We start from the raw sequence: 23,131 nt of genomic DNA, 5'->3' as shown, positions 1-23,131 counted from the left end.
GTCAACCCCGGGTCAGGATGATCCCCGAGAGGAGGAAATAGCAACCCACTCCGGTATTCTTGCCTGGAGAAGCCCATGGACGGAGGACCTGGAGGGCTGTGGTCCAGAGGGTCTCAGAGCCGACACAGCTGGGCGTCTGAGCCACGCACAGGCAGTGGAGCGTGTAGCCCATCGTCGTCCAGAAGCCTGGATAAACGGCAGCTGTCAGTGGCTTTGACGGCATGCTCCTGTTTGCGTGTTTTCTGCTTTGGTTTCCTTCTGGCTGCATAAATGCCACGAGAAGAACGTTCAAAGGGAGGAAAGAGCCAGGAATAGCTGACGTGGGCGTCCGCACGTTTCCTCCTCACTCGAGTGCTTCAGTTTCCCATTTGATGGAGGAGCAAACCGAGGCCGGGAGGTTGGTGCGCTCCAGTGGAGGCAGGCCCCCCACCGGCCCTGCCCCTCATTTCTCGGCAGTCCTGCAGTGACCACCAGCCGCCGTCCTCGCCGAGGCCATCTGTCCCCTCAGTGGGCGTGCCGGGCTGCTCATTGTCCCAAGGGCTCAGCTCAGGCTGTTTGCACCACCAGTCATGATTCGGAGCCCCAGCCATCCATGCTCCCAGGGCAAGCACCCCTGAGCGGGGGCCCCAGGTGAGCAGGCCCACCTGTCTGTGTGGCACCAGTCCCCAGAATCAAGTACCAGTTTGATTTCCTGGGGGGTCTCCGATGGCTGCCGGCGGCCGGCTCATCCCACAGGGCAGGGCAGAGCTCTGATTCTGAAGTGAGATGCTCGCACCCCGGGGGGAGCCTGGGAGGGCCCGTGTCTGGGGGGCCCCCAGCCTGTGCCCTTGGTCACACGGGCAGAGTTCTGGCTTCTAAGGAGCTCCTGCCGGCTCTGCAACACACAGGTCCGCAGCCAAAGCCCGCTGGAAACACTGCCCACTTTGTCCTCTTCCTGGACCCTCAGGATGTGTTCAGAACATCAGAGGCCCAGATGGAGCCTGCGGTAGAGAAATGCCCAGCTTTGTCTGACGTGGTACTTCCCAAACCTGGACTGCAGAACCTGTTTTCACCATCTGCCTCCAGGGCCCTCAGGGTCCCATGGAACTCACTTTGGGAAAGCCACGCTGAGTCAACACCAGAGTCACCGTGTGACTGCTGGGCCTGGGGGGCTGCCCAGAGGTGGGCTGGGGGTACCCCCTTCCCTCTCCAGGGGTGCTCAGAGAGCGGGCAGCTGTCACTCAAAGCCCTGAGTCCCCAAATTCCCAGCAGCTCACGGCAGATCATTTCACCCATACTGTAAGACACATTTCGATAAAATAGTCACTCGTCACGGCATTTGAAATGAGATTTTCTGTAGAAATCCAGGGTGCCGGCTTCTTTTTTAGGAAGTCGTAATAATACTGCCGTAGCTAAGAGACTCGGAGAGCGCTGTCCTGGGAGAGGCCTCCTTCTGCTCCGTGGGCTGGAGAGTGAAGCGCCTTGGACCTCACGCTCTTTTCAGCAGCTGAGGATGCACATGGCGCCGCCCCCAGCCTGGCCCGCCCGCCTCCCGGAGCCCCAGGGACGTGCAGCCCACCCTGGCCGGTCCCCTCCGGCCCAGCACCCCACCCCGGGGCCCCCTGGGCACGTCTCCAGGTCTTGTCCTCAGCTTTGGTCCACACCTTCCCAGGTGACCTGCTTGGAGGCCAGACTATGAAGGCTCGGGGGGTTAAGGGGTGGTGGTTCCCCCCAGGCAGAGCCTGTTCAGTTCATTTATGTGAAGACCCCAGGGCTTATTCAGATGGCATAGACACGGCATCTGTGACCCAGGGCCCTGAATTAATGGGGGGCTGGCACGGGGACCCGGCGCTTGGCAGATGGAGACCAGGTGCCACGTAGGGGGGCTGCCAGGGCAGAGACCAGCCCCCGCAGGGTGTGGGAGCCGGGCCCCTGTCCAGAGGAATTTCAGGTGGATGTGTGGCGCCCCTGTTGGGTGGGTGGGGCAGTCCCACCCCGATGGGTGACCTGGAAGCCAGGCATGCCCCCTCCCCACATAGTTAATGCCAGCAGCAGGCTCTGGGGTGCCCGCGTGCCCCCTGGCCTTGTGTTCTTGCTTAATAGCACAGAGACAAGGGCCTGAGAGACAAGGCTGCGTGGCAGGACCCCCTCATCAGAGTGGTGCTGGGTGAGGCAGGATGCCCCGCCCCAGCTGCCGAAGGAGCCCTGCACCCCTGGACAGCTCAGCTGAGGCCCAAAGCAGAGGCCGGTGCCTCGGTCTCCCTGAGGCCATCGCAGGACCCTGCAGGGGGTGATGGGGTACCCCTCCTGCACCAGCCTGCACCCCTCCCCTATGAAACCACGACCTCAGCCAAATGCTCCGGGGCCCCGACAGTCCAGCCGAGGTAGTGCCCCTAATCAGAGCAGAAGAGGAGGCCTGGCCCCCTGGCTCGGAGCTGTTCAGCAAACTGGGATAATTTCCCAAATCCCATCCTGCAACCTGGGCATACGTGTCCTCCTTGCAGGGACTCACCAAAGGCTCCAGGCTTGGATCATCCCCTTTGGTGCCCACCGCACCTGCTAGGGTGGGTCCTCCAGGCACCGGAGCGCTAGCTGGTTTAAGAGAGGGCAGACTCTGGGCCCCTCCTCTGCATCCCAGCTGTGTGACCTTGGGTGGGTTGCTGACCCTCTCTGAGCGGGAGTCACCTTCCTGGCATCATGGGGCCATATTGCCCTTTGTTGCGCTGGTGCTGAGATGAGGCACACACAGTGCCAAAGCCAGGCTTTAGCAGAGCATCGGCATCAGCCGGCGTCAGCATCACCGTTGTTACTATGACTAATTCACAGAAGCGCAGCCTGAGGCCCTGAGGGCTCAGTTGTCGCCCCAGGAGGCCCACGGAAGGGAGGGTGCTGTCCTTTTTTGCCCAGATAGACGGGTCTCTCCCTTCCTCTCTCTCTCTGACTTTGTACGTGGCTGCTGTCCCCTGAAGGCCCATGTCCCAAACCCTCCCATCCCCCTCCCTGCCTCTCCACTTTGCAAAAGACATGAAACTCAATGTTGGGGGGCCCCTGGCTACTGCCCTGGGCCGCCTTTGTCCTGGGGGTGATGGGGACCATCAGTCCTTTGCTGCCCCACTGTGAGCTGCTTGCAGTCTGATGGCAGGAAGCTCGGGGTCAAGCGCTGGCTAGGTCAACACAGCACCACCTCACACAGCGTCTGATGTCAGCCTCGCTGCTGGCAAACTGGAAATGCACACCGTCTTTTCGTCTTTTGGTCTAGCCCCTTATTTTCCATTTCTCAATGGGATGTGTGGGAAACGTGCATTCATTCACTCAGGGCCACCTCTTTGATTCTTTTTTAAATATTTATTTGCTTGGCTGTGCTAGGTCTAAGTTACGGCGTCTGGGATCAAGTTGTGGCACGTGGGCTCAGAGACTGTGGGGCAAAGGCTTAGTTACCCTGTAGCTTGTGGGATCTCCGTTCCCCGATCAGGGGTCCTGCCCTTGTCCCCTGCATTAGCAAGCGGATTCTCAGCCACCAGAGCGTCAAGGACGTCCGCATCTGATTCTTAATCTCACTGGGCATCTCTCTCTCCTCCATCGCCCGAGTCCTGTCTTCCTATGGGATCTCAGTTTTATGGTGTTGCCCCGAATCCTGCCTCAGATGCCTGGGGACGGTCTGTGTGGATGACTCGGGGGCGTGATGACCCCCCTCTCCTGTCTACCTGTGCCCTTGGTTCCACAGCAGCCTCCTGCCCCTTCCAGTTCCAAGGTCAGAGTCATCAGCTCAGCCTGTGCTGACTCTGCAGAAGGTCATGAAGCCAAACAGGAAAAGCTTCGTGAACTTACCTGGCAACCTGGATGGGCTGGTGTTATCGCAGCCCACTTCTCAGCTGGAAGGAGAAGCCTCTGGTTGTGATGATGAGCCCAGCCACGTAGAATCACGTCCCCTCCAAAAACCCACACCAAGTGTGAGCGCTTTTATTAGCTCACTGGTATTCTCGTGTTTCTTAATTTACTATTGTCGGATTGAGATACATTTTCTTTATTTCTCTCTCCAGAAATGAATTTTTTTTTTTTCTTCTAAGAGAAAATTCGTTTCCAATGGCCTGGTTGTATCACTAATGTAACTCTTTGGGGAAAGTGGTTTAGCAAAAGTGTGTCCATAACTGTAGAAGCCCTCAGATCTTCCACCTGGCAATTCCGCTCCTAGGAATAGAATCGCAAGTTGTTCTCGGCAGTGTTGTTTATACAAGTGAAAAGCCAAAAGCCAGCTCAGCCTGACGCTAAGGAGTTTGTCACGTAAAATCAGGGTATGTGGACTCGCCAGCTAGTCTGTGACACACCACAGCGTGGCTGGGAACGCGGGGGCTGTAGGTAGTTGCTTTGAAGGGCAGAATGCAGGACCAAGCTCACCTCCCCAGCTTTTCTGCTAGGAGTGGACAAGTCTATGCCGCAGTGGAAACACGTGTAGCGTCTTAAACGACACTCTTGAAGATGTAGCTGCAGTGGGCTCGACTTGGAGTTTGGGGAACAAAGTTGTCATCCCCCTAAGATGGAAAGATGCGTGAGTTTGAGGCAGAAACAGAGCTGTCTGGTGGTGACTCTGAACAGCTGGTGTTTGGTACACGGGAGCAGTTGCTGACCCCATTAGGAAAATGGGGCGTTTGCTGGGTTCTCTTAAAGCTGAGTATTAATGAACTGAACTGAGGCCGTGGAGGACGTATAGCCAGGATGACGATGCTGGAGGTTCTGTCCATCCAGAGACGTGGAGGGAGGCCAGCAGGGCTGGGTGTGTATGGACCCTGAGCAGCTCGGCTTCCTCCCCAGCAGAGACTGGGGGGTCACCAGGGGGCGCAGAGGCTTTGTGGCCCCTCCCAAGGAAGGCTGAGGGTCTCTGGGGAAGGATTCCCGAGGCCCAGCCTCCCATCCCAGGGGGCAGGATAAGGGTGGCATAACCACTCACCACGGAGTTGGAATCTAGAGGTGAAAGCTTGAAGCCCAGCAGCATGGGGAGTGTCCCCTAGTTCCCGGCCAGGCCAGCCGGATGGCACTCGGGGGGCGTGGTTTGGACAGGCCTTGCCATCTCATGGGCCTCTGCAGCGAAGCTTCCTTCAGCTTCCAGGCAGGGCTTGGCTTCCTCTCTGAGCACGACGTGAGCCGCTGGCTCCCGGGAAGAGCTGGGTTCAGTGAGAGAGACGTGCTGCACTCTGCTCGGCAAGGAGGCCTGCCGAGGCACCCATGGCGGCCACGGGACCTCAGCAGGCAGGCTGCAGACCCTTCCCCTCCTCCCACTTCTTCCAGAGGAAGGGGCCTCTGAGAGGGCCTGTGTGCAAAGGGCATCACCAGAGCCCCGCTCACAGGCTCCGAGAGATGGCTCGGCCTGTCCATGGTTGCAGAGCCAAACCTCGGCACAGGTGAAACGGGACTTGGCGGATGGCAGGCCCCTTCCAGGAACTGCTGTGGCCTTGGGCCTTCACGGCTCCCAGCTTGACCACCTCAGGATGGCCCATGGTGTCTCTTAGAGGCTTGGGAGCCGACCCAGGCTGCTCCCCTGAAATCCTGCTACTCCGCCCTGAGAACCCTCTGCACCTCTCTGACAAGGACGCTCCACAGGGCCCTCGGATTTGCTGGTCAGGACTTTCAGGGGACATTCTACTATATCCGCTTGTGGATATACAGGGAAACTGAGGCCCAGCAGAGGCAGGACCCACAGCCAAGCAGAGGTGGGGTCAGGATACACAGATGACTCAGCCGGCTTCCTCCTTCGTCACCCGCCTCCCAGATGAGCCCCCACCCTCCCCCCGTAGGGCTCCACCCAGCTCTCATCCATGCGGTGGTCAGGACGCCGCCACCTGGCCTTGGCCCGGGCTCTTCTCTGGCTGTGGCGAGTGGGGGCCACTCTCTAGCTGTGGGGCGGAGGCGTCTCTCATGCTGGAGCATGGGCTCTGGGGCTCTAGGCCTGCAGTTGTTGCAGCTCGTGGGCTCAGTAGTCGGGGTGCACGGGCTTAGTCGCTCTGCCGCCCTAGGGATCTTTCCAGACCAGGGATCGAGCCTGTGTCTCCTGCGTTGGCAAGCGGATTCTTTACCACCGTGCCGCCGGGGAAGCCCACCGTCCGGCTCTGATGTTGGGATAGAGGTAGAAGTGAGGTCAGTGCTGCCCCGGAGTGACGGGCAAGGGGTTGGATGGATTCTGGCACTTCCTGAGCCTCGGTCTTCACGTCTGTAAAGTGGGTGTGAAAGGACCCGCCTCACTGGGCTGCAGAGAGGACAGGGCGGGCAGCAGGTCCAGGCCTGGGCTGCACCGTGTGGGCGTTCAGAGTGGGGCTCATGGTGATGACACGGGGGTGGTGTTAAAGAGCCGACCTCTGCTTTGACCCTCAGAGCCCTCACCCCGCTCCTCCCGGGCTGCTCACAGGAGACAGCTGCCGTGCCCATCTCGTCACCTTACTTTCTGAGGCCGCTGCCCGCTGACCAGCTCGCCAGTCTCCTCTCCCCTCCTGCTGCCTCTGGACATGGAGGTCAGGGACTCACTGCTACACTCTGTGTGTGCCTGCAGGTGTGTGGTTGGGGGACCCCCGTGAAAGAGGGGGTCCCCTGACAAAAAGTGAGTTCCTCTGGGGTGAAGATTCAGCAGTTGAAGGTCACGATCAGGGCTGCATGAGGAGCTGGAAATAGAAGAGAGAGTCCTCAGATCTGCACGTAAATCCCCCTAAATCCTTAACTGACTTCTAAACTGTTTGTCCAAAATGAGAGTCCAGGGATCCCAGTGGAACACAGTAGCTTAAAACTCAAAGAGGCAATGAGAGACAACAGGAAGCTGAGCTCTGTCTTATTAAGGGAGTTTGGCAAACACTTGAGAATTTCTGCCAGAACCCCAGAAGGGCCCCGGAAGTCAGGACCTCCTGCAAGGACCAAGCCTCCAGAGATTCCATCTACAAAAGCATAAGAGCCATGCCTTCACAGAACAGCGTGTCCTGATCATTTCACTCCCTGCTAGAGAAACTCCACACTCTTCAGAGGAAGATAACAGAACCCGTAGTCTCTACAACATATCAAACGCAATGGCTGATGCAGATTCAGAAATAACTAGGCAAGCAAAGAAGCAGGAAAGCAAGACGTGTAACTAAAGGAAACCACAATTAACAGACCACCCAGATATGTGTGGACAGACAGGGGCCTGAAATATTAATGACCGGAACCTGTACTTTTAAGCTCCCGTTCTGTGCCAGGTCTTAGGTCCTGTGTAAAGCCTCTGCCCTGCCCCATGCCTTCCTGCAGGTTCCAGCTGTAGGGAGGAAGTGTTCGTGGTGGGAAGAGTCCTAGAAACAGGTGTTTCATAGTGAAGCAAGTGCAGCGCAGGCCGCAGCGATGAAGTCCAGGGGCTGAGGGAGGAAAGCGCCCTTTTGTTTGTTCATTTACTGAATGCGGGGGTGAAGCTCAGGTGTCTTGTGAGAGGCTGAGCTGTGTTCTGGTGACGCTGTAGTGAATCAGACAGACCCAGGGGACCTCCTTTGTGGTCCAGTGGTTGAGCGTCCAACTTCCAAGCCAGGCTACCTGGGTTGATCCCTGATCCCACGTGCCACGAGGCACCTAAGCTCACACATATGCCGCAACTAGAGGAACTGTGCGTGCCAGGCTAAGACCCAGGGCCGCCAGAAATTAAACGGTAAAAGAAAGAATTTTTTAAAAAAAAGACAGACTCAGTCCCTGTGGATAAAATACACCAGTATAAACAAACTCACAACTGGTGTGATTTCAGATTTTGATAAATGCAGTGGAGGAGTAGTGACAAGGGGCTAAGAGAGAGAATAAGAGGGCTGTCTTTCTAGAAAGGACAGTCAAGAAACACTTCTGTGATGAGGCGACCTGGAGAGTGATGCTGAAGAGCTGGAGCTGGAAGAACCAGGGCAGGAGGGGCGGGTAAAGGAGTCCAGGTAGAGGCCACAGCAGAGGTGATGCCCAGAGCTGTGTACGGAGCACCAACAGGGCTGAGAGCACCCAGCCCTGTGTGGGGGTGGCGTAGAGGTGATGGCGTGGAGACCCCTGGGGGCCTGCAGGGCAGAGGGACATGGTCGGCCACATGTGGTGTCTTTGAAGGTCAGGTGGCTCTCACAAACCACCGCAGACGATGCCTCAAACAACGTCCATTTGTCCCTCACAGAAGTCCTGGAGGCTGGATGTCCAAGATCAAGGCCAGTTCGGTTCCTGGCGAGGGGCCTCTTCCTGGCTTCTCGCTGTGTCCTCACCTGGGCCGAGAGAGAGCTGTCTCCCACGCCTCTGGTTATAAGGGCACTGATACTATCACCGTGTGGTTTAGTCGGTACAGAATCCACCTGCAACGAGGAGCCACGGGTTCTACCCCTGGCTTGGGAAGATTTCCTGGATAAGGAAGTGGCAACCCACTCCAGTATTCTTGCCTGGAGAAGTCCCTGGGCAAAGGAACCCAGAGAGCTGCAGTCCACGTGTTGCAAAGAGTCGGACACGACTGAGCGGCTAACACCCAGCATCACCTCCCAAAGGCCCCACCTCCCAGAGCCGTCACCCTGGGGAACGGGCTTCAGCATGTAAATTCAGGGAATGCAACATTCCGCCTCTAGCCCATAGTCGCCCTGGTTACCCCCCAGCCAGCTCCAGGGCTGCCTTTCAACAAATCCCTCTATGTGTGGTTAGCTCTCCAGTGTGTCCGGAGATGTGGGCGCCCCGTGGCCTCGGAGGTTCTCTGTGGTCCCAGCACCTCCAGTCTGGTCCTGACTGTCCAGGTGCCCAGAAGACTTCTGGAAGAAGTCTGTGCCTGGCCTTGGAGACTTCGGATGGTTCTGCTGAGCAGTGGGCTGGGCACTGCTGACTTGTCTCGGCGCCCTGAGCCCAGGTCCCCCTTTGGGGAGTCCAGGCGTCCTCACCACTGGGCTCTCAGAGGGACCACCCAGGGTCGCCCTGGCATTCTGTATGAAGCCGCTTGCTCTGCCTGCTGCCCCACACGGCCGGGTAAGAGTGTTGGCCCAGCGCACAGTAGGTCTCCAGGACTTGAAGCTACACGGAGGGAGGAGATGGGGGCCAGAGTTTGGAGTCTGGAGTCCTTCCGGAATGCACCTGGGGGACCCTCATCCTCCCTGTGGCCAGCCCCAGCTCAGCCCTCCAAAGCTCCTCTGCCTGTGCCCGCTCTGACCTGGTCTTGGCACTAGAGCCCTATTTCAGGGCTGGTGTGGAGCCCCTGCCGGAGTCTCCGAGCTCTGCCACCATCAGCCCTGAGCCTGGCAGCCCTGGAGGGAGACCCCCACCCTAGGGTGAGACCCCCCCACCCTGGGGGGGCAGTTCTGCAGCCCCCTCATCAGTGCCCCTGCCTCCCACCCAGGGGCCTCGACGGGGCCTCCAGGCCCAGCGCCTCCCTCCCTGTGCGGTCCCAGCTGCTGGAACGTCCCACCTCTCGCAGACACCTCCATGCTGGCTCAGAGATAACCCCCGCACTACTGCCGAGACGCCTTTTTATATCTCCTGTTATTTATAAACGTATGATTCATTGAACAATGATTGTGAGATGGAGAAATGTTGCCTACTAATATTTAAATCACAGTTATCTAAAGCGACGCGGGAAGGAAGCGAGGTCTGCTATTTTGGCTCAGGTGGGGAGTGGGCAGGAAGAATCCAGGTCTGGCCCCACAGACTCCCCCCAGGACCCGCTGCCTCTCTGCTCCCCCGAGCCGAGCAAGGAGCTTGCACACGTCGGCGGTCTCCTGCCCGGCAGTTGGTTGTCATTTCTGTTAGGCAAGGCGGAGGGTGGGGCTGGTGGGCCACTGAGACCCTCTGGGGTTTCTTCTCCTCCTTTCAGTTCCCCATGGGCCTCCTGTCTGACAAGAGGCTACAGCCGCCTCCGCAAGTTTGCGTTGAGGCAGAAATAGACTCAGGGCCTCTCCTGCTTGCCCAGCCCATCTCCACCCGAGCCGGCTCTCCCTTCTGCAGCCCGCTACCAGGAAGAGGAGGTGGGCCCTGAGTGAGTCCCCAGGCCACCCAGAAAGAGAAGGGGAACGGTGCCATCTCAGGGACTGCGGGACCCTTGGCGACATTCACACCCCAGCCCCACTGGCTCGTCCGCCAGGGTCTCGTTGAAAACATCGCTCTGGCTGTGGGTGCGGGGAGGGGTGGTTCTGAAGGACTTCTGGGGCTCCCAGGGGACCGGCGCACCGGGGCTGGGAGCTCCACGGCGGAGCCGATACTGCCCCGAGCTGGGTCTGTGCCCTCCGGCCCGGCCTGTGCGCCCCCTGGGTCAGAGCCCCGGCCGTGGTCACCTGGAGCCCTGGAAGCCCTCCAAGCCCCAGGATGACCCCAGCTGCCCACACCCCCAGGCGGGCAGGACCTGGCAGGGACACTGAGGACCCAGGCCTGCCCGATGCCCAGCGCGCCTGCCCGTCGGGTGAGGCGGGCCTCCTGCAGTGCCCAGCTGGGCCTCCTCGTGGCAGGCAGGACCAGGGCAGACGTGGGGGTGGGTGGAGGCTGGACGGGGCACAGCAGGGGAGGAGACCACAGCCCAGGAGACCACCTGGGGGGCCTGGGAAAGGGCCTGGGAACAGTCCAAACAAGGTGGGAGATCCTCACTCATGTCCAGAGCTGTGGGAGCACCACTCCCCCCTCATTTGCAGAGTGATGGGGAGCTGGACGCTGGACCTGCTTGATGTGCCATGGAACTGAGAACACCCCCAGGGAGGACTGCTGGCCTGGCGACCCTGGGCAGCTGGGGGTGGGCAGGTCTCTCCAGGGACTGGATCCTTCAGGGAGACTTCCTGGAGGAGGCGGCACCCAAAGAGACTGTGTAAATGCATTCTAAGGGACCTGGGAGGGCTTATCACAGACACGGAGCTGGGGTGGGGGCCAGGGAGACTGACTCGATGTTCACTCACAGAATTATTTTTTTTTTTAATTAAAAGTGTTTATTTAGCCATTGTTGGCAGCCTTCAAACCCAGGCACTTACAGACGTTACTATTACTGATTTGCTCCTCGCCTCCTATGCGGCAGCAGCAGGCACATCCCCATCAATGGAAGAGGAAACAGGCAGACACGTGGTGTCTCTCCCGGGGTCTCAGAGCTGGGAGGTGCAGGCGCTGGGACTCAACCCCAGAAGGCTGACCACCCTGCTCCGTGCTCCAGATACAACTCATGTGATCCCACAGCCGACACTGGGGATGCGCTGGGCTGTTCCCACCTTGCAGGTGGGGAATCCGCGAGCTGGGGTGTCTGGCCAGCCCAGGGCCGCCGAGCAGTAAGACACAGAGCCAGCCCCTGAGTCGGATGCTGGCCGTGGCCCCGTGTCCAGCGCTCGCCTGCTGGCCGGCACAGGGAAGGAGGTGGGCTGACCGTCCCCATGGAGCAGCCCTGCAGACTCACCAGGCGTGTTTATAACACCTGGCGCGTCTTCCCTGCCAGGACTTCATAGCGTCTTGAAATGTTCTGATGTGCGAAGAGCCTTTTTTATATGAGAAATGAAATTATTTTCAGCCTGTTGTCAGGCAGTTGTCAAAAGACGTGGCAAATGAAGGGCTCAGACAGTGAGGGCTTGGGAGGCGGGTCTGAGTAAGGGGGGGCAGTGGGTGGGGTGCAGAGGCCGAAACCGTGCAGGGCCTTGGGGGAGTGGGAGCGGACACAGGCGCTCACGCAGAGCTTCTGTTGGTTTATTACCTCCTGCCGAGGGCTTGGCACTGGACTTGGGCTGGCTGGGGCCGAGCTGATGACCCAACGGGTCAGGACAGGCGGCTGACAGTTTGGGGTTCGTTCTGGGGTGACCTTCTTCCTTCCTGGAAGCTGTCTGATTTGGGGAGGCTCCATCTAATCCTTCCTCCTGCTTTTTGTCCTTCAAACAGCCCCCCAACTCAAAAGATGCTCAGTCATCCTTTGGGGTGGGTGGGCGGGTGAGCAACTGGACAGAGTCACCCCATGCCATCCCCGACCCCACCCACTGCCACTGGCCACCCGCCTCACCCCAGCCCAGCTCAGAACCAGAATCTTTGCTCTCCCTTCTCCCCCTCATTTGGAATGAAGTCCAGTTGAAACCTGACCTCAGCAGGGTGGCCAGCACAGCCTCTAGTGGTCACTGTGGTTGCTCCACCAAGGACCTGGCAACAGAACAAAAGGTCCAGGAGCTGATGGGAGGGAAGCTCAGCCATCTGTGTGCGTCTGAGCTCTGACACCCCCAACCTACTTTACTTCTTGGGATGAAGTCTGTGCTCTGAAAGCCTTGGCCTTCCCTTCCAATCAGTGTATGGCGGGTGTGGAAATGATGTTGGTGCAATGGGGAAGGAGACTGGTGTGTGTGGGCGCAGAGCCAGTACATGGCTAGTGAGCTCCCCGTTGCTGGAAGTATTCAAGGAGAGCATGCCTGCCAGTGGGGAAGAGCGTTACATGGACGAGGTGGGTTGAGTCAGGAGTGGACCGCCTCCCTCCTGGCAGGATTTCTGGTCCGGGGCCAGGCACACAGTAGGTTTGCACATGAACCTAAGCTCTTGCTGCTAATCTCAGTGAATCGTTTGCTCGGATTCCTGAAAGTGGTGATTGGGGAGGCTGTCTGCTTATTAGAGGAATGGGAATGGGAATCTTCGGGCTGAGGAGTGCTTCCTGGGGCCCCTCGCATCCTGTTATGTCCAAAGGCTGCTCTTACGCGCCCACCCTGCCCCTCGCGCAGCCTGGGAGGGAGCTGGCATCTCCGTCTCGCTCACTGCCTTGTCCCCCGGGCCTGCACAGCCCGGGTGCACGCACACCCTGGGACATGGAACCTGGAGGCGGGGCGATCGGGAGCCAGGGGCCCCCTCTGCCCCCAGCCTGCCGGCCTCTTCCCTGGTCTGGGATTTGCCTCAGACTCGTCTCAGCTCTCGGGCGGGCAGCCGGGGCCCTGTTGTTTCCAGGGGGCTCCTGCTGCTTAGTCACTCAGTCGTGTCCGACTCTTTGAGACCCTCCTCTGTCCACGGGGTTCTCCAGGCGAGGATACTGGAGTGGGTAGCCATGCCCTCCTCCAGGGCGTCTTTACGACCCAGGGATTGGACCCGTGGCTCCTGCTTAGCAGGTAGGTTCTGTGCCAGTAAGCCACCAGGGAAGCCAGGATTTGTCTCAGAATGGCCCGCCCTTGGGCCAGGAGCCGGGGGCCTGTCATTTCCAGACTCTGCTCCTACTATGGGCAAAGGCACCAGGAGGAACCGTCCCTCTGAACGCAGGGCCGGGGAGGCGGGCCGGGAGTGTCCCCACCTGGGCCACGGGTGGATGCTCTTTGGGCGCCTCTGGCTCTGCTCCCAGCTTGGGGGTGAGGGGTCCTCCTCCCTCGGAAGAGACACGGGATGTTCGTGGGGGCACCGGAGAAGCCACCTCCTCCCCACCCGTTCCTCCCCAGGTCCACACAGGGAGCTGGCAATGGGGGGCACTTCCGGCCTTGGGCTCGGCCACTGCCCGCCAGCTGTGGACCACACGTGCTCCCTGTGGACAGCAGAGGCCAAGAGTGTCGCGGGCACTTGGCGCGGGAGGAGGCCCGCGCTCTGGGGTGGCATCGGCTTGAGCCTCGCAGTGCCTCCCTCCCGCTCCCCGGAGGGTTTCCTGGGGCCCGTGTGGCAGGGGCCCTGCCTCTGGGGGGGATCTCCTGCAGGTCACTGTCACCAGGGTATCCTGTCCCAGCCGGGGCAGCCAGCCAGCACACCCTCGATAAACTGGACACGCCCACCTTGAAGATCCCTGACGGTTCCTTCACCGGCGGGGGGTGGGGGGGGGCAGTGGCAGGCTCCCCAAGAAGGGGCAGTTGTACCCTTGTTGGTTTCTGCATCTGAGAGAGATGCTTCTGGAAGCTTTGCAGCCTGGCACCCACGTCCAAAGACAGCCTGCCCCTGCCGTCACCTGCTCTGTCCCGCAGGGATGTGAGTGGCGCGGGGCAGATTGTCAGGTCTTCGTGGGTGAAACGCACCAGTGGCTGAGTGTCTGCTAGGGCGAGTCTTAGGCGTGGCCTGGGCTCCGGTGTGGCAGGCGAGGGTCACCCGGGGCAGAGTTTGAAGGCAGCGCTAAGCCCTGCAATGGGGCATCGTGGGAGTGAAACGACGCTCAAGTGCTCAGCTGGTAACGGGCACCTGGTCCACGCTCTCGCCACCGTGGACAGACGTCCGGCCAGCCCTGGGCGTCCCATGGAGAGAGGCTCCCAGAGCTTCTGCCGCTGCCGGTTTTGTTGACACAAAGCAAGCCGACCATATGGAATTCAACTTACAGGCTCCCGGTGCTTTGCCTCGTCTCATCCCATCTTCCTCTCTCTCTCTCTCTTTTTTTTTTTTCCCTTCAAATTTCAGAAGCAGCTCTCTTAGCAACCGAAAAATCGCACACTTAATTACAGCCCCAGCAGCACAGGCATCAGAGCCTGCTCCCTGGGATGCTCCGTTAAGCTTTCGGAAAGACCTTTCTCCTTGTGTAGAAATAACCCCGTGCCCCCTGCCGTGGGGCTCCCTGCCACGGCCCCTCCCTCTGTGTTTGCTGCTCAGGCAGAACTTTTTCCCTGCCACCTCTCTGTGTGTCTCCCGGACTCCTGTAAGAAACGTGCAGCCTGGCTCGGAACGGGCTTTTTATCAGCTGCCTGGAATTAGGACGAGCTTTGGCTGGGCTGCAGTTTTAATTGTTTCATCTCTTTTGTTTCCAAAAAAAAAAAAAATTAGGAAGGGGGATGGAAATCCTGTTTTCTCCAGGGTCATTACCTCCATGGGGGGGAGCCAGAGAAGTAATGGGTCCTTGTGTCTGATTCTTGGCAACGGAAATCTGGGTCACGTTCAGAGATTCCAGAAGCCTGGCACTGGCTGCCCAGTTAACGCGGGTCTGGCTCGTGGCTTATCTGGAACCGGGACGTTTTATCTCCAGGACCGACACCCCCACGTCTGCTGGCGGACAAGCGGCGGCGGTGGAGAGTGAGGAAAAACTTGGCTTTTTCTTTTGAATGAAAATCAGCAAAGCACAGGTGCTGTGCTCTGTCGCCCCGGGCGGGTCTGAGCCCTTGGATGGTCGGGGCTCGGGGCTCACCGATGCCTCCCGCCTGCGAGCCTCCTCCCCGATGCACTGATCACGAAAGCAGGGGAGCGCGACTCCCATGACGGGCGCGGGGAGCGGCAGTGGGCTCTGAGAGCAGCCTCAGTCTACGCACGCTTGGTTCCCAGCTGACAGACAGAGTATGGGGTGGGCTCCGTCACCAGCGCGCTGGGTCTGGCCTGCCCAGCTATGCTCGGAGGCAGGCAGTGGCCAGACGCCCGCCGCCGCTCCCCGGGTCCAAACTGCTCCGGCGCCCAGGGGCCGGGCGGCCCTTCCCTTCCTCCCAGTCGAGAAGGTTATATAATGAGCGGACCGCTGCCAAAGTCGGAGGGAAAATGAAGTCTTTGTTAAATGCCTTCACCAAGAAGGAAGGTAAGCGGAGAGCCAGCCGTAGGGCGCGGAGTGCATGGGAACAAGCAGCTTCTGGCCCGGGCGGCGGGGGGGTGGGGGGAAGCCGGGGACTCCCGGTCCTCCTAAAATTGCCCTTCATTCATTCCTGCCGTGTTAAGGGAGTAATTACTTCTGGTGGGTGATCGGGCTTTGTTGTAGTTGGTCTGGACTGTTAACCCACTTGGAGGTGTCGGCTTCATTTTTTTTCCCCCCACGTGTCCAGCCCCTTGCAGAAATGTAGCTCGTGCATTGTTGGTGCATCCAGAGCCTAACTGTTAAGGAACTAAGTCCTGTGGAAAATAGGAAGTTTGGCTCTAACCTGCCCGCTGCCTGGAGGCTGCCAAGCACTCAGGCAGGAGCAAGGAGCCCCGGGACTCCACTGGCGGCCCTGGGCAGGTGGGGCGCTTTCAGAACCGGCGCTTGGAGTCCCTTGGCCGCCCCGGGTTGCGGCTTCGGGGAGCGGGTGGGAAATGCACGGTGGCAGACTTTGAAAGTGCGTCTGCTTTTCTGCATGCTTTGTGCAATTTGTATTGTGGGAAAGGAACGTATAAATACATGCATGGAAGGCTAAGCTAAGAAAATATCCACCCACTTAGAGTTTGCAGATTGCCTGGAAAAAGGAAACAGTTGGGTGGAATATTAATCATTCTCAGACAGGAAAAGAGGTATTTCTAACCCTTTGCACATTAAAAAATAAAATAAAACAGCAGCATTTCCACGGCGGGTTCCGGTTAGTTGGTTAAGACAGGGAGCTCTCATTTTATGAAACCGGGAGGTTTATGAAGATGTGAGGTTAGAGGAATTAAGGAGATACTTCCCAGCCCAAGCCAAAAAATAAACATGGAAGAATTTCCAATTACACCACACAGGAGATGAACTTAATGTGAATCTTGGTAATTCAGTGAGAGAACGTTCATTAGAATGTTCACTGAAACATCACCTATGAGAGTCCAGCTGAGTAGCTCACTGGCTCCTTGGAGCAGAAGGTATTTGCAGAAGTCCCAGCTCTTTCATCCCTTAATCTTCCGAGGGCAGCCGCCACCCCCCACCCCCAACCTCCCTCCCCTGTGAATTGCTGCCACTGTCTGAAAGACCTCTTCCGCCTGGTTCTCAGGCGCGTACAGAAAAGACAGCCTTTGTCTGAGCACATTTGCTTACACGATGCGCCCAGATTCACCTTCTGGGACTTTGATCTTGGTAACATGTGCTCAGCAAGGGGGTTTCATCTGGGGGCATGGTGTTCTGCTCACGCTGTTCCCTTCTCCCCTAGACTGTTCTTCCCCTTCTGAGTCTGTCTTAGCTATTGGCAGGGCTCCCCCCAAATTCCATCACTTTCCATCAAGGGCGTTTGTAGCCGCTTATAACCATCAGGAAAATAGAATTGACTCTAAGGTCAGGGAAGCTGGGAGCCTCAGCATGAGTTCACATCACAGAATGCAAGTGTTCCCTCCGAGCTGGGGTGACCCCTCCCCTCCATCCGCGCAGGCTCTGGCTTGTCCTCGGGTGGGTGCAGGAAGGATGAGGCAGAAAGTCGAGGGGGCTCTGTTGCGAGCATCTGCTCGAGAGGCTGGCTTCCTCTCGGTGCTGTGGTCCTGCAGCTGACGATCTCGGCAGGAAGAGCATCTCTCTCTGAGATCCTGGACCCGCCGTGCTAGTGAGGTCTCCTGTCCCCCTGCCCTTCTGCTGGGCGGGGCTCAGGTCACCCTCAGTCCTTCCAGACGTCTTCCGGCTGCCGTCTGATGCTGACAGTGGCAGTGATATGGGGGTAGTTTCCCCGGTGACTGGCAAAGACAAACTCGGGACTTTTCCCCAAAATAGACTTTCCCCAAAAAAAGGACTGATTCCCCAGGGGCTGAGCCCTGGACAGGGCAGCCTCTCGGGCCCCAGAGGTGGGGGTCCACGGAGCACGCCTTCCCTGCTCCTTGTCTCCCTCCCGGCCGGGCTGGTGCTGAAGAGCTGCTTTGCTTTGAAGAATTTGGAGTGGATGCGAGTGATGGTGCTCCTTGCCCTGACAGACGGGCTCAGAGGGAGCAGGTTGGCATCACTGCTGGAGAGAGCGTGACCTCCCCCGTGGGTCACTGCCAGGTTCTCACAACCATACCAGCCAAGGTGTGAATTCCGAGCGTGCGTCCTCGGGAAGCCTCGTGCCGTTTCCCTGCGGCTTTCCCAGGCTGGCTGCGTGTGTCTGCTTTCCTAGGATGGTCCTGCCTCCCAGGGAAGCAGCGAAGGGTGTACTGGGTCGCAGCTGTCTCGGTGGAGCTCTCCCAGCACCACCTCTGTCCCCATTAAGCCCAGCCCTCCAGCAGGGGGTTGCCCAGGTTCTGGGTGGGGTGCAGCTGTCCTTGGTTTCCATGACGAACTTCACCACCTCTGACCTCGGGCAGCCGGAGCGGTGGACCGTGCGGGACTCGGTACTGAACTCGCCTTTCTCCCCTGAGACGCTGGTCTTCCCGTGTCCCAGTCAGCCCTCCAGGAGGGCGCGTGTCTTCCTGCCACTCTGCAGTCCAGTTTGTGGAGGGCCAGCTCGAGGAGGCTCGCGTTCTTGGCTGCCTGTCATGGCTTCCGTGCTGCTTCCCGGCAGCCCGGAGGCTTGCATGTCTTTAGATGCCTGTTCTTGCAAAGGATGAGCTTCCCTGGTGGCTCAGCGGGCAAAGAATCCGCCTGCAGTGTAGGAGACATGGGTTCCATCCCTGGGTCAGGAAGATCCCCTGGAGGAGGGCACGGCAACCCACTCCAGTATTCTTGCCTGGAAAGTCCCAAGGACAGAGGAGCCTGGCGGGCTACAGTCCATTGGGTCTCAGAGAGTCAGACAAGCCTGAGAGACTGAGCGTGCACACACTTGGAAAGGACACTCTGTTTCTGGCTCCAGCCCTCAGAGAAACGCGGGGTGCCCACCACGTGGGTTCCAGCCCTCGCGGTACCCGAGGACTGTGTCATTGTTCTGAGCCCCTGGCTGGGCTGATGTCCCAGAGCGAGGGGCTTGTCTCCAGTCTAGAGCTTCATGAGGAGCGTGCTGAGGTGGGTCCACCGCCTCCTGTTCGATGCTTTGCTGCCGGTCCCGGTTTGGTGGGTGGAGAAAGGAGCACACTGGGGTTCAGGCAGATGGCTTCCCACCAGTAGAGCCAGGGAGCCACGTGCATTTGCCCTGCCTGCTGTAACTACCCCACAGATGGGGCGGCTCAAACATTCACTGTCCCCAGTCCTGGAGGCTGGAATCCCAGACCCACGTGTGGGCGGGGCTGGTCCTCCTGAGGCCCCCTCCTGGGCGTGCAGACACCCCAGGAGGGTGTCCTCACAGGGTCGTCCCTCTGTGTGTCCATGTCCTGACCTCCTCTTCTTACAAGGACCCCAGTCCTGTGGGATTAGGGACCCCCAGTTGACCCCATTTTACCTTAATCATCTCTTAAAAGACCCGATCTCCAAAGACAGCCACATTCTGAGGTGCTTGGGGTCAGGCCTCCAACATAGGGATCTGGGGGGACACGATCCAACCCCCAGTGCGGGTTGCGGTGAGGAGGAGGAACTCCACGGCTGCCTCTGTGCGCCGTCCTTGCTGTGAGCCGGGGCAGCCAGTCGTCCACCATCTCTGGGCTGCTGGAGGTGTGGGCACGTGTGGATGGAAGTGCGACCCGAGCCCCTTCCATCTCAAGCATTGGCTTGAGCCTCTGTGCAAGGGGGACACTCCCCGCCTCCACCCGTGTCTGCTTCTGTGTCAGGGTGAGCTCTGCACACGTGGGGGCCCTCGGGGGCTCAGCACAGAGCTCGCAGCATCCATGTCCTGGGCAGCTGTGGGGAGGGGGGAGAGGCAGGCACCCCTCCTGGATGACGGTGCCACGCACACTCACCCGCGTCTCCCGCTCTCTCTGACCCAGTGCCCTTCCGAGAGGCCCCGGCGTACTCCAACCGCAGGAGGCGGCCCCCCAGCACGCTGGCCGCCCCGCGGCTCCTGCTGCGCTCCAACAGCGACAACAACCTCAACGCCGGCGCACCTGACTGGGCTGTCTGCGCGGCCACCTCCCACCTCAGCCTCTCGCCCCAGTTGTTGCAGCAGACGCCCAGCAAGGCTGATGGGGCCGCCAAGACCCTCGGGAGCTATACCCCCGGGCCCCGCAGCCGGTCGCCCTCGCTCAACAGGCTGGGTGGAGCTGGCGAGGACGCCAAGAGGCCCCAGCAGCCCTGGCACGTCGGGTAAGGAGCGACCTGGGCTGGGGGGGGTGCGGGAGGGGTGGGAGTCCAGGGGGACCGGGGAGGGGGCACCTCTGTGCATGGGGCCCTGGATTCTGGGCCTCAGGGCGCCACCAGAGGTTGAGCAGGACCCCTGCTTGGATCCAACCCGGACGATAAGAACACTTGGAAGCCAGAGCTAGCGACTGCACCGGGCAGGGTGGGCGCCCCACTGGACTCGTGGGGCGGGTGCCTGGGGCAGGGTGGGCACCCCACTGGGCTCATGGGGCGGGTGCCTGGGGCTGTTTCCTTTCCTGTGCATCGGCTTCAGGGTCTTAAAAGAGAAGTCTGGTCAGAGAAAGAGCTAAGGGCGCCGGGCCGCTCGGCTGAGAGCTCCTCCAGAGGCCATGTGGGGGGTTTTGTTTGAGGTCGAGTGGATTTACAGCGCTGTGTGAGTTTCTGCCGTACCACAGAGTAACTCGGCTATATACATCCTTTCTGTGTGTTCTTTTCCACTGACGTTCATCCCGAGATTGGGTGTAGGTCCCTGCACTACGCTGCAGGGCCTCGTTGTATCCGTTCTGTACGCAACAGTCTGCTCTGTGAGCCCCAGGTTCCCCTCCACCACCCCCTGCCCCCCGCCCCTGGCAACCACAAGTCTGTGTGTCTGAGTCTGTTTCTGAGTCACAGGCAGGCTCACTGGTGCCGTATTTTAGAGTCCACATGTCAGTGATGTCTTACGACTGTGGTCTCGTCGGACTGACTCCGCTCACTGTGATCATCTTTAGGCCCATCTGTGTTGCTGCAGTGCAGAATCCACCTGCCATGCAGGAGACCTGGGTTCGATTCCTGGGTCGGAAAGATCCCCTGGAGAAGGGAAAGGCTACCCACTCCAGTATTCTGGCCGGGAGAGTTCCATGGACTATACGCATGCCAAGAGTCGGACACGACTGAGCAACTTAAAAAAAACAACTGTTGCTGCAGATGGCGTTATTTCGTTCTTTCTTATGACCGAGCAGTGTGTCGATGTATGTGTGTACCGCATCCTCTTTGTCTGTCCCTTTGTCGCTGGACACTTGGGTTTCTCCACGGACCAGGCTTCATGGTGCGTGGTCCTGAGCCTGAGAGAGCGCTCGCATTCATGGCCACGAGGAGCCCTGGCGGAGCTGAGGGTGTGACGAGCCCCGGCCGGGGCAGTGACAGCCCTGCCTGCTGCTGTTCTGTCTGCCCACAAGGCAGGGGTAGGGACGGGGGGTGCGTCTCAGCAGACTCTGAAGCAGCCGGGGCTGGCAACCCCATTCTTGTCCCCTTTCTAGATGGGGAGATAAGGCCAGCAAAGGCCAGACGCAGCATGAACCCCCAGGCATCTCTCTGGGGCTCTGGACTCTCCCTGCTCCGTCTCCCATGCCAGCAGGAGGCTGCAGTCCCACCCAGAGCTCCAGCTCCCAGGCACACCCGCACCCTCCTCGCATGGCCTCCGGCGTTTGTCTGTCCAGGCTGGGACTTCCTGGAGGTGGACTCCTGACCGGGGCCTCAGTGCTAGTCGGAGCGAGCAAGCAGCGCTGTCTCTGACCTGTCACCCCTCCACCTACAGTCTTGCGTGGACTCACATGCTGCTCCACGCGCCTTGGCTCACCCCATCATCCTCCATGGAAGGCCCTGCGTCCCCATTTCCCAGATTAGAGCACTGAGGCCAGGTCCTGGAGCCAGCACGGGTCGTGGGAGTTTGTCCTTGAGCTCTGCCCTCACCCTCGGTGATCCCAGGAGAGCCAGCGCTGTATGTTTGGCCTGGCTCGGCGTGTCTGCTGAGGGGCAAGTGCCCTCTTTGGTCCAGCCGTCTGCCCGGTGACCCGGTTCCCCATCCTGCTGCACACCGTTGAGTTGGGCTTGCCTAGCCTGGAGAAGAAAATGGCAACCCACTCCAGAGTTCTTGCCTGGAGAATCCCAGGGACGGGGGAGCCTGACGGGCTGCTGTCTATGGGGTCTCACAGAGTCGGACACGACTGAAGTAACTTAGTAGCAGCAGCCTGCCTGCGGTGCCCCTAGCCAGCCGGGGTCCTTCCTGATGCCACACCCCCAGCTCCGATCAGGGATGTTGGGGAGGGGGACCAGGAGTCTGGGTGGAGGGGTCAGTGTCCCAGGGTGTCCTGGGGGAAGGCCAATTGCTGTGACCGGGAGCAGCAGGCCAGCTGTGACCCCTCGGCGGGGTCACAGCCTGCCTCCTCGGTGCCAGCGCCCCCCAGGCACACCTTGGCGCTGGGGCCCATGCGCACCTCCCCCTGCAGTCTCATTCTCAGACCCGGGAGCCCTCCTGGCTCTGGTCTAGATTCTCGCACCGAGTCACCCCAGGGAGAAGCGCCAGGTGCCAGGAGCCGCCTAAAGCTGAATTAAAGGGTTCCCCAGAGGCCTCAAATTCTACTTCACACAGTTAGCTGGAATTATGGCTGTGATTTTAAAGAGAGTGGGTCCCCTTCCTCCAGGATGAAATCTAATAAGATCTTGAAGGCAGGGTGGCCGAGGACTTGCAAAAGCTTCAGAGAAAATACGGCCGTGGAGAGAGGCCAGCATCGCGCGCTGCAGCGCCCGTCCGGTTGTCCCTGGCGTCCCTGTGCGGGGTGTGCGTGCGTGTCTGTGCATTTGCGCCCGTGTGGTCAGCGTGTGTGCGCTGGTGTGTCTGTGTGTCTGTGCCACTGTGTGTGTGTGTTCGGGTGCCTGCATTTTTGTGTTTGTATCTAGACGCGTGTGTGTGTGTGTGTGTGCGTTTTCCCGCACTTTCTATGTCCGAGCATGTGCGTGTGTGTGTGTGAGGTGTGCGTCTCTGGGTGAGCCTTGTGCATGCCTGTGTGTGTTGGGTGTGATGGTGCACATGTTTGCATGGACTTGTGTGTCTGTGTGTGCGTTTGTGTCTGGGTGTGCATGCGTGTCTGTGTGTGTGTGCATGTGTGACGGTCACAGCCCCAGCCTGTCCTGAGTGCCCCTTCGGGGCTTTCTGAGCACGTGCCCTGGACTCCTCCTGGCCCCTTGCTTACACCTGGCGCCTCGTCTTCGGCGACTGTGAAATGAGGACCATAACACAGCGGCTCCCTGGCTGCTCCCAAGACCGAACACGTGACTGCACGGCGGTCCTCGTGTGTAACAAGCCCGCAGTCCACAGTGGCCTGGAGCCGCAGCTCAGCTCTGTGTCCTCCTGGTTCCTGCCACCCCGGCTGTGGTTGCCCCAGGAGAGAGAGGCTGCCGGGATGCGGGGCTCTCAGCACTGATGCCGCTGGCTACTCATCCCTGCTGGGGGGCTGTGGTCCTGGCCCAGCCAGCCCCACCCTCCCCGCCGATTCCCATCCTTCCCTCCCCAGCCGTCAGGGCCTGCCTGGCCCCTGTCCATCTGCTCAGGACCATTCACTCACCCATGACAGCCGCTGCGTCCTGTCAGGAGCCCACGGGGGGCCTGCCCCCAAGACCCCCGCACCCCGTGCTGGTGGGAGCTTGCCAGGAGCCCTGGCTCCTGGGGCTGCCAGGATGATGGTGGCATTTGAGCTGCGTGCAAGCTGTCTGCTTCCACACCCATGCTCAGATGTGAAAGTGGCCACACACGCT

The 23,131-nt window shown here is 59.6% G+C and overlaps 1 protein-coding gene across 3 annotated transcripts in view; it reads left to right on the top strand.

The window, feature by feature from the left end:
- SHANK2 (SH3 and multiple ankyrin repeat domains 2) overlaps positions 1-23,131 on the top strand; it is a 513,188-nt gene that overhangs the window by 194,706 nt on the left and 295,351 nt on the right. For 2 of the 3 annotated variants that reach the window (XM_060404133.1, XM_042238157.2), the window contains one exon: positions 19,249-19,564. In XM_060404133.1, coding sequence (XP_060260116.1) covers positions 19,249-19,564 — 316 coding nt within the window. Of the gene's footprint in view, positions 1-1,130; positions 15,359-19,248; positions 19,565-23,131 lie in introns of those variants that run through there. The other variant, XM_042238158.2, reaches the window with a different exon arrangement.

This window comes from Ovis aries, chromosome 21 (assembly GCF_016772045.2).
Source record: "Ovis aries strain OAR_USU_Benz2616 breed Rambouillet chromosome 21, ARS-UI_Ramb_v3.0, whole genome shotgun sequence".
In the NCBI taxonomy this organism is placed as follows: domain Eukaryota; kingdom Metazoa; phylum Chordata; class Mammalia; order Artiodactyla; family Bovidae; genus Ovis; species Ovis aries.
This window is presented reverse-complemented; position numbering and strand designations above follow the sequence as displayed.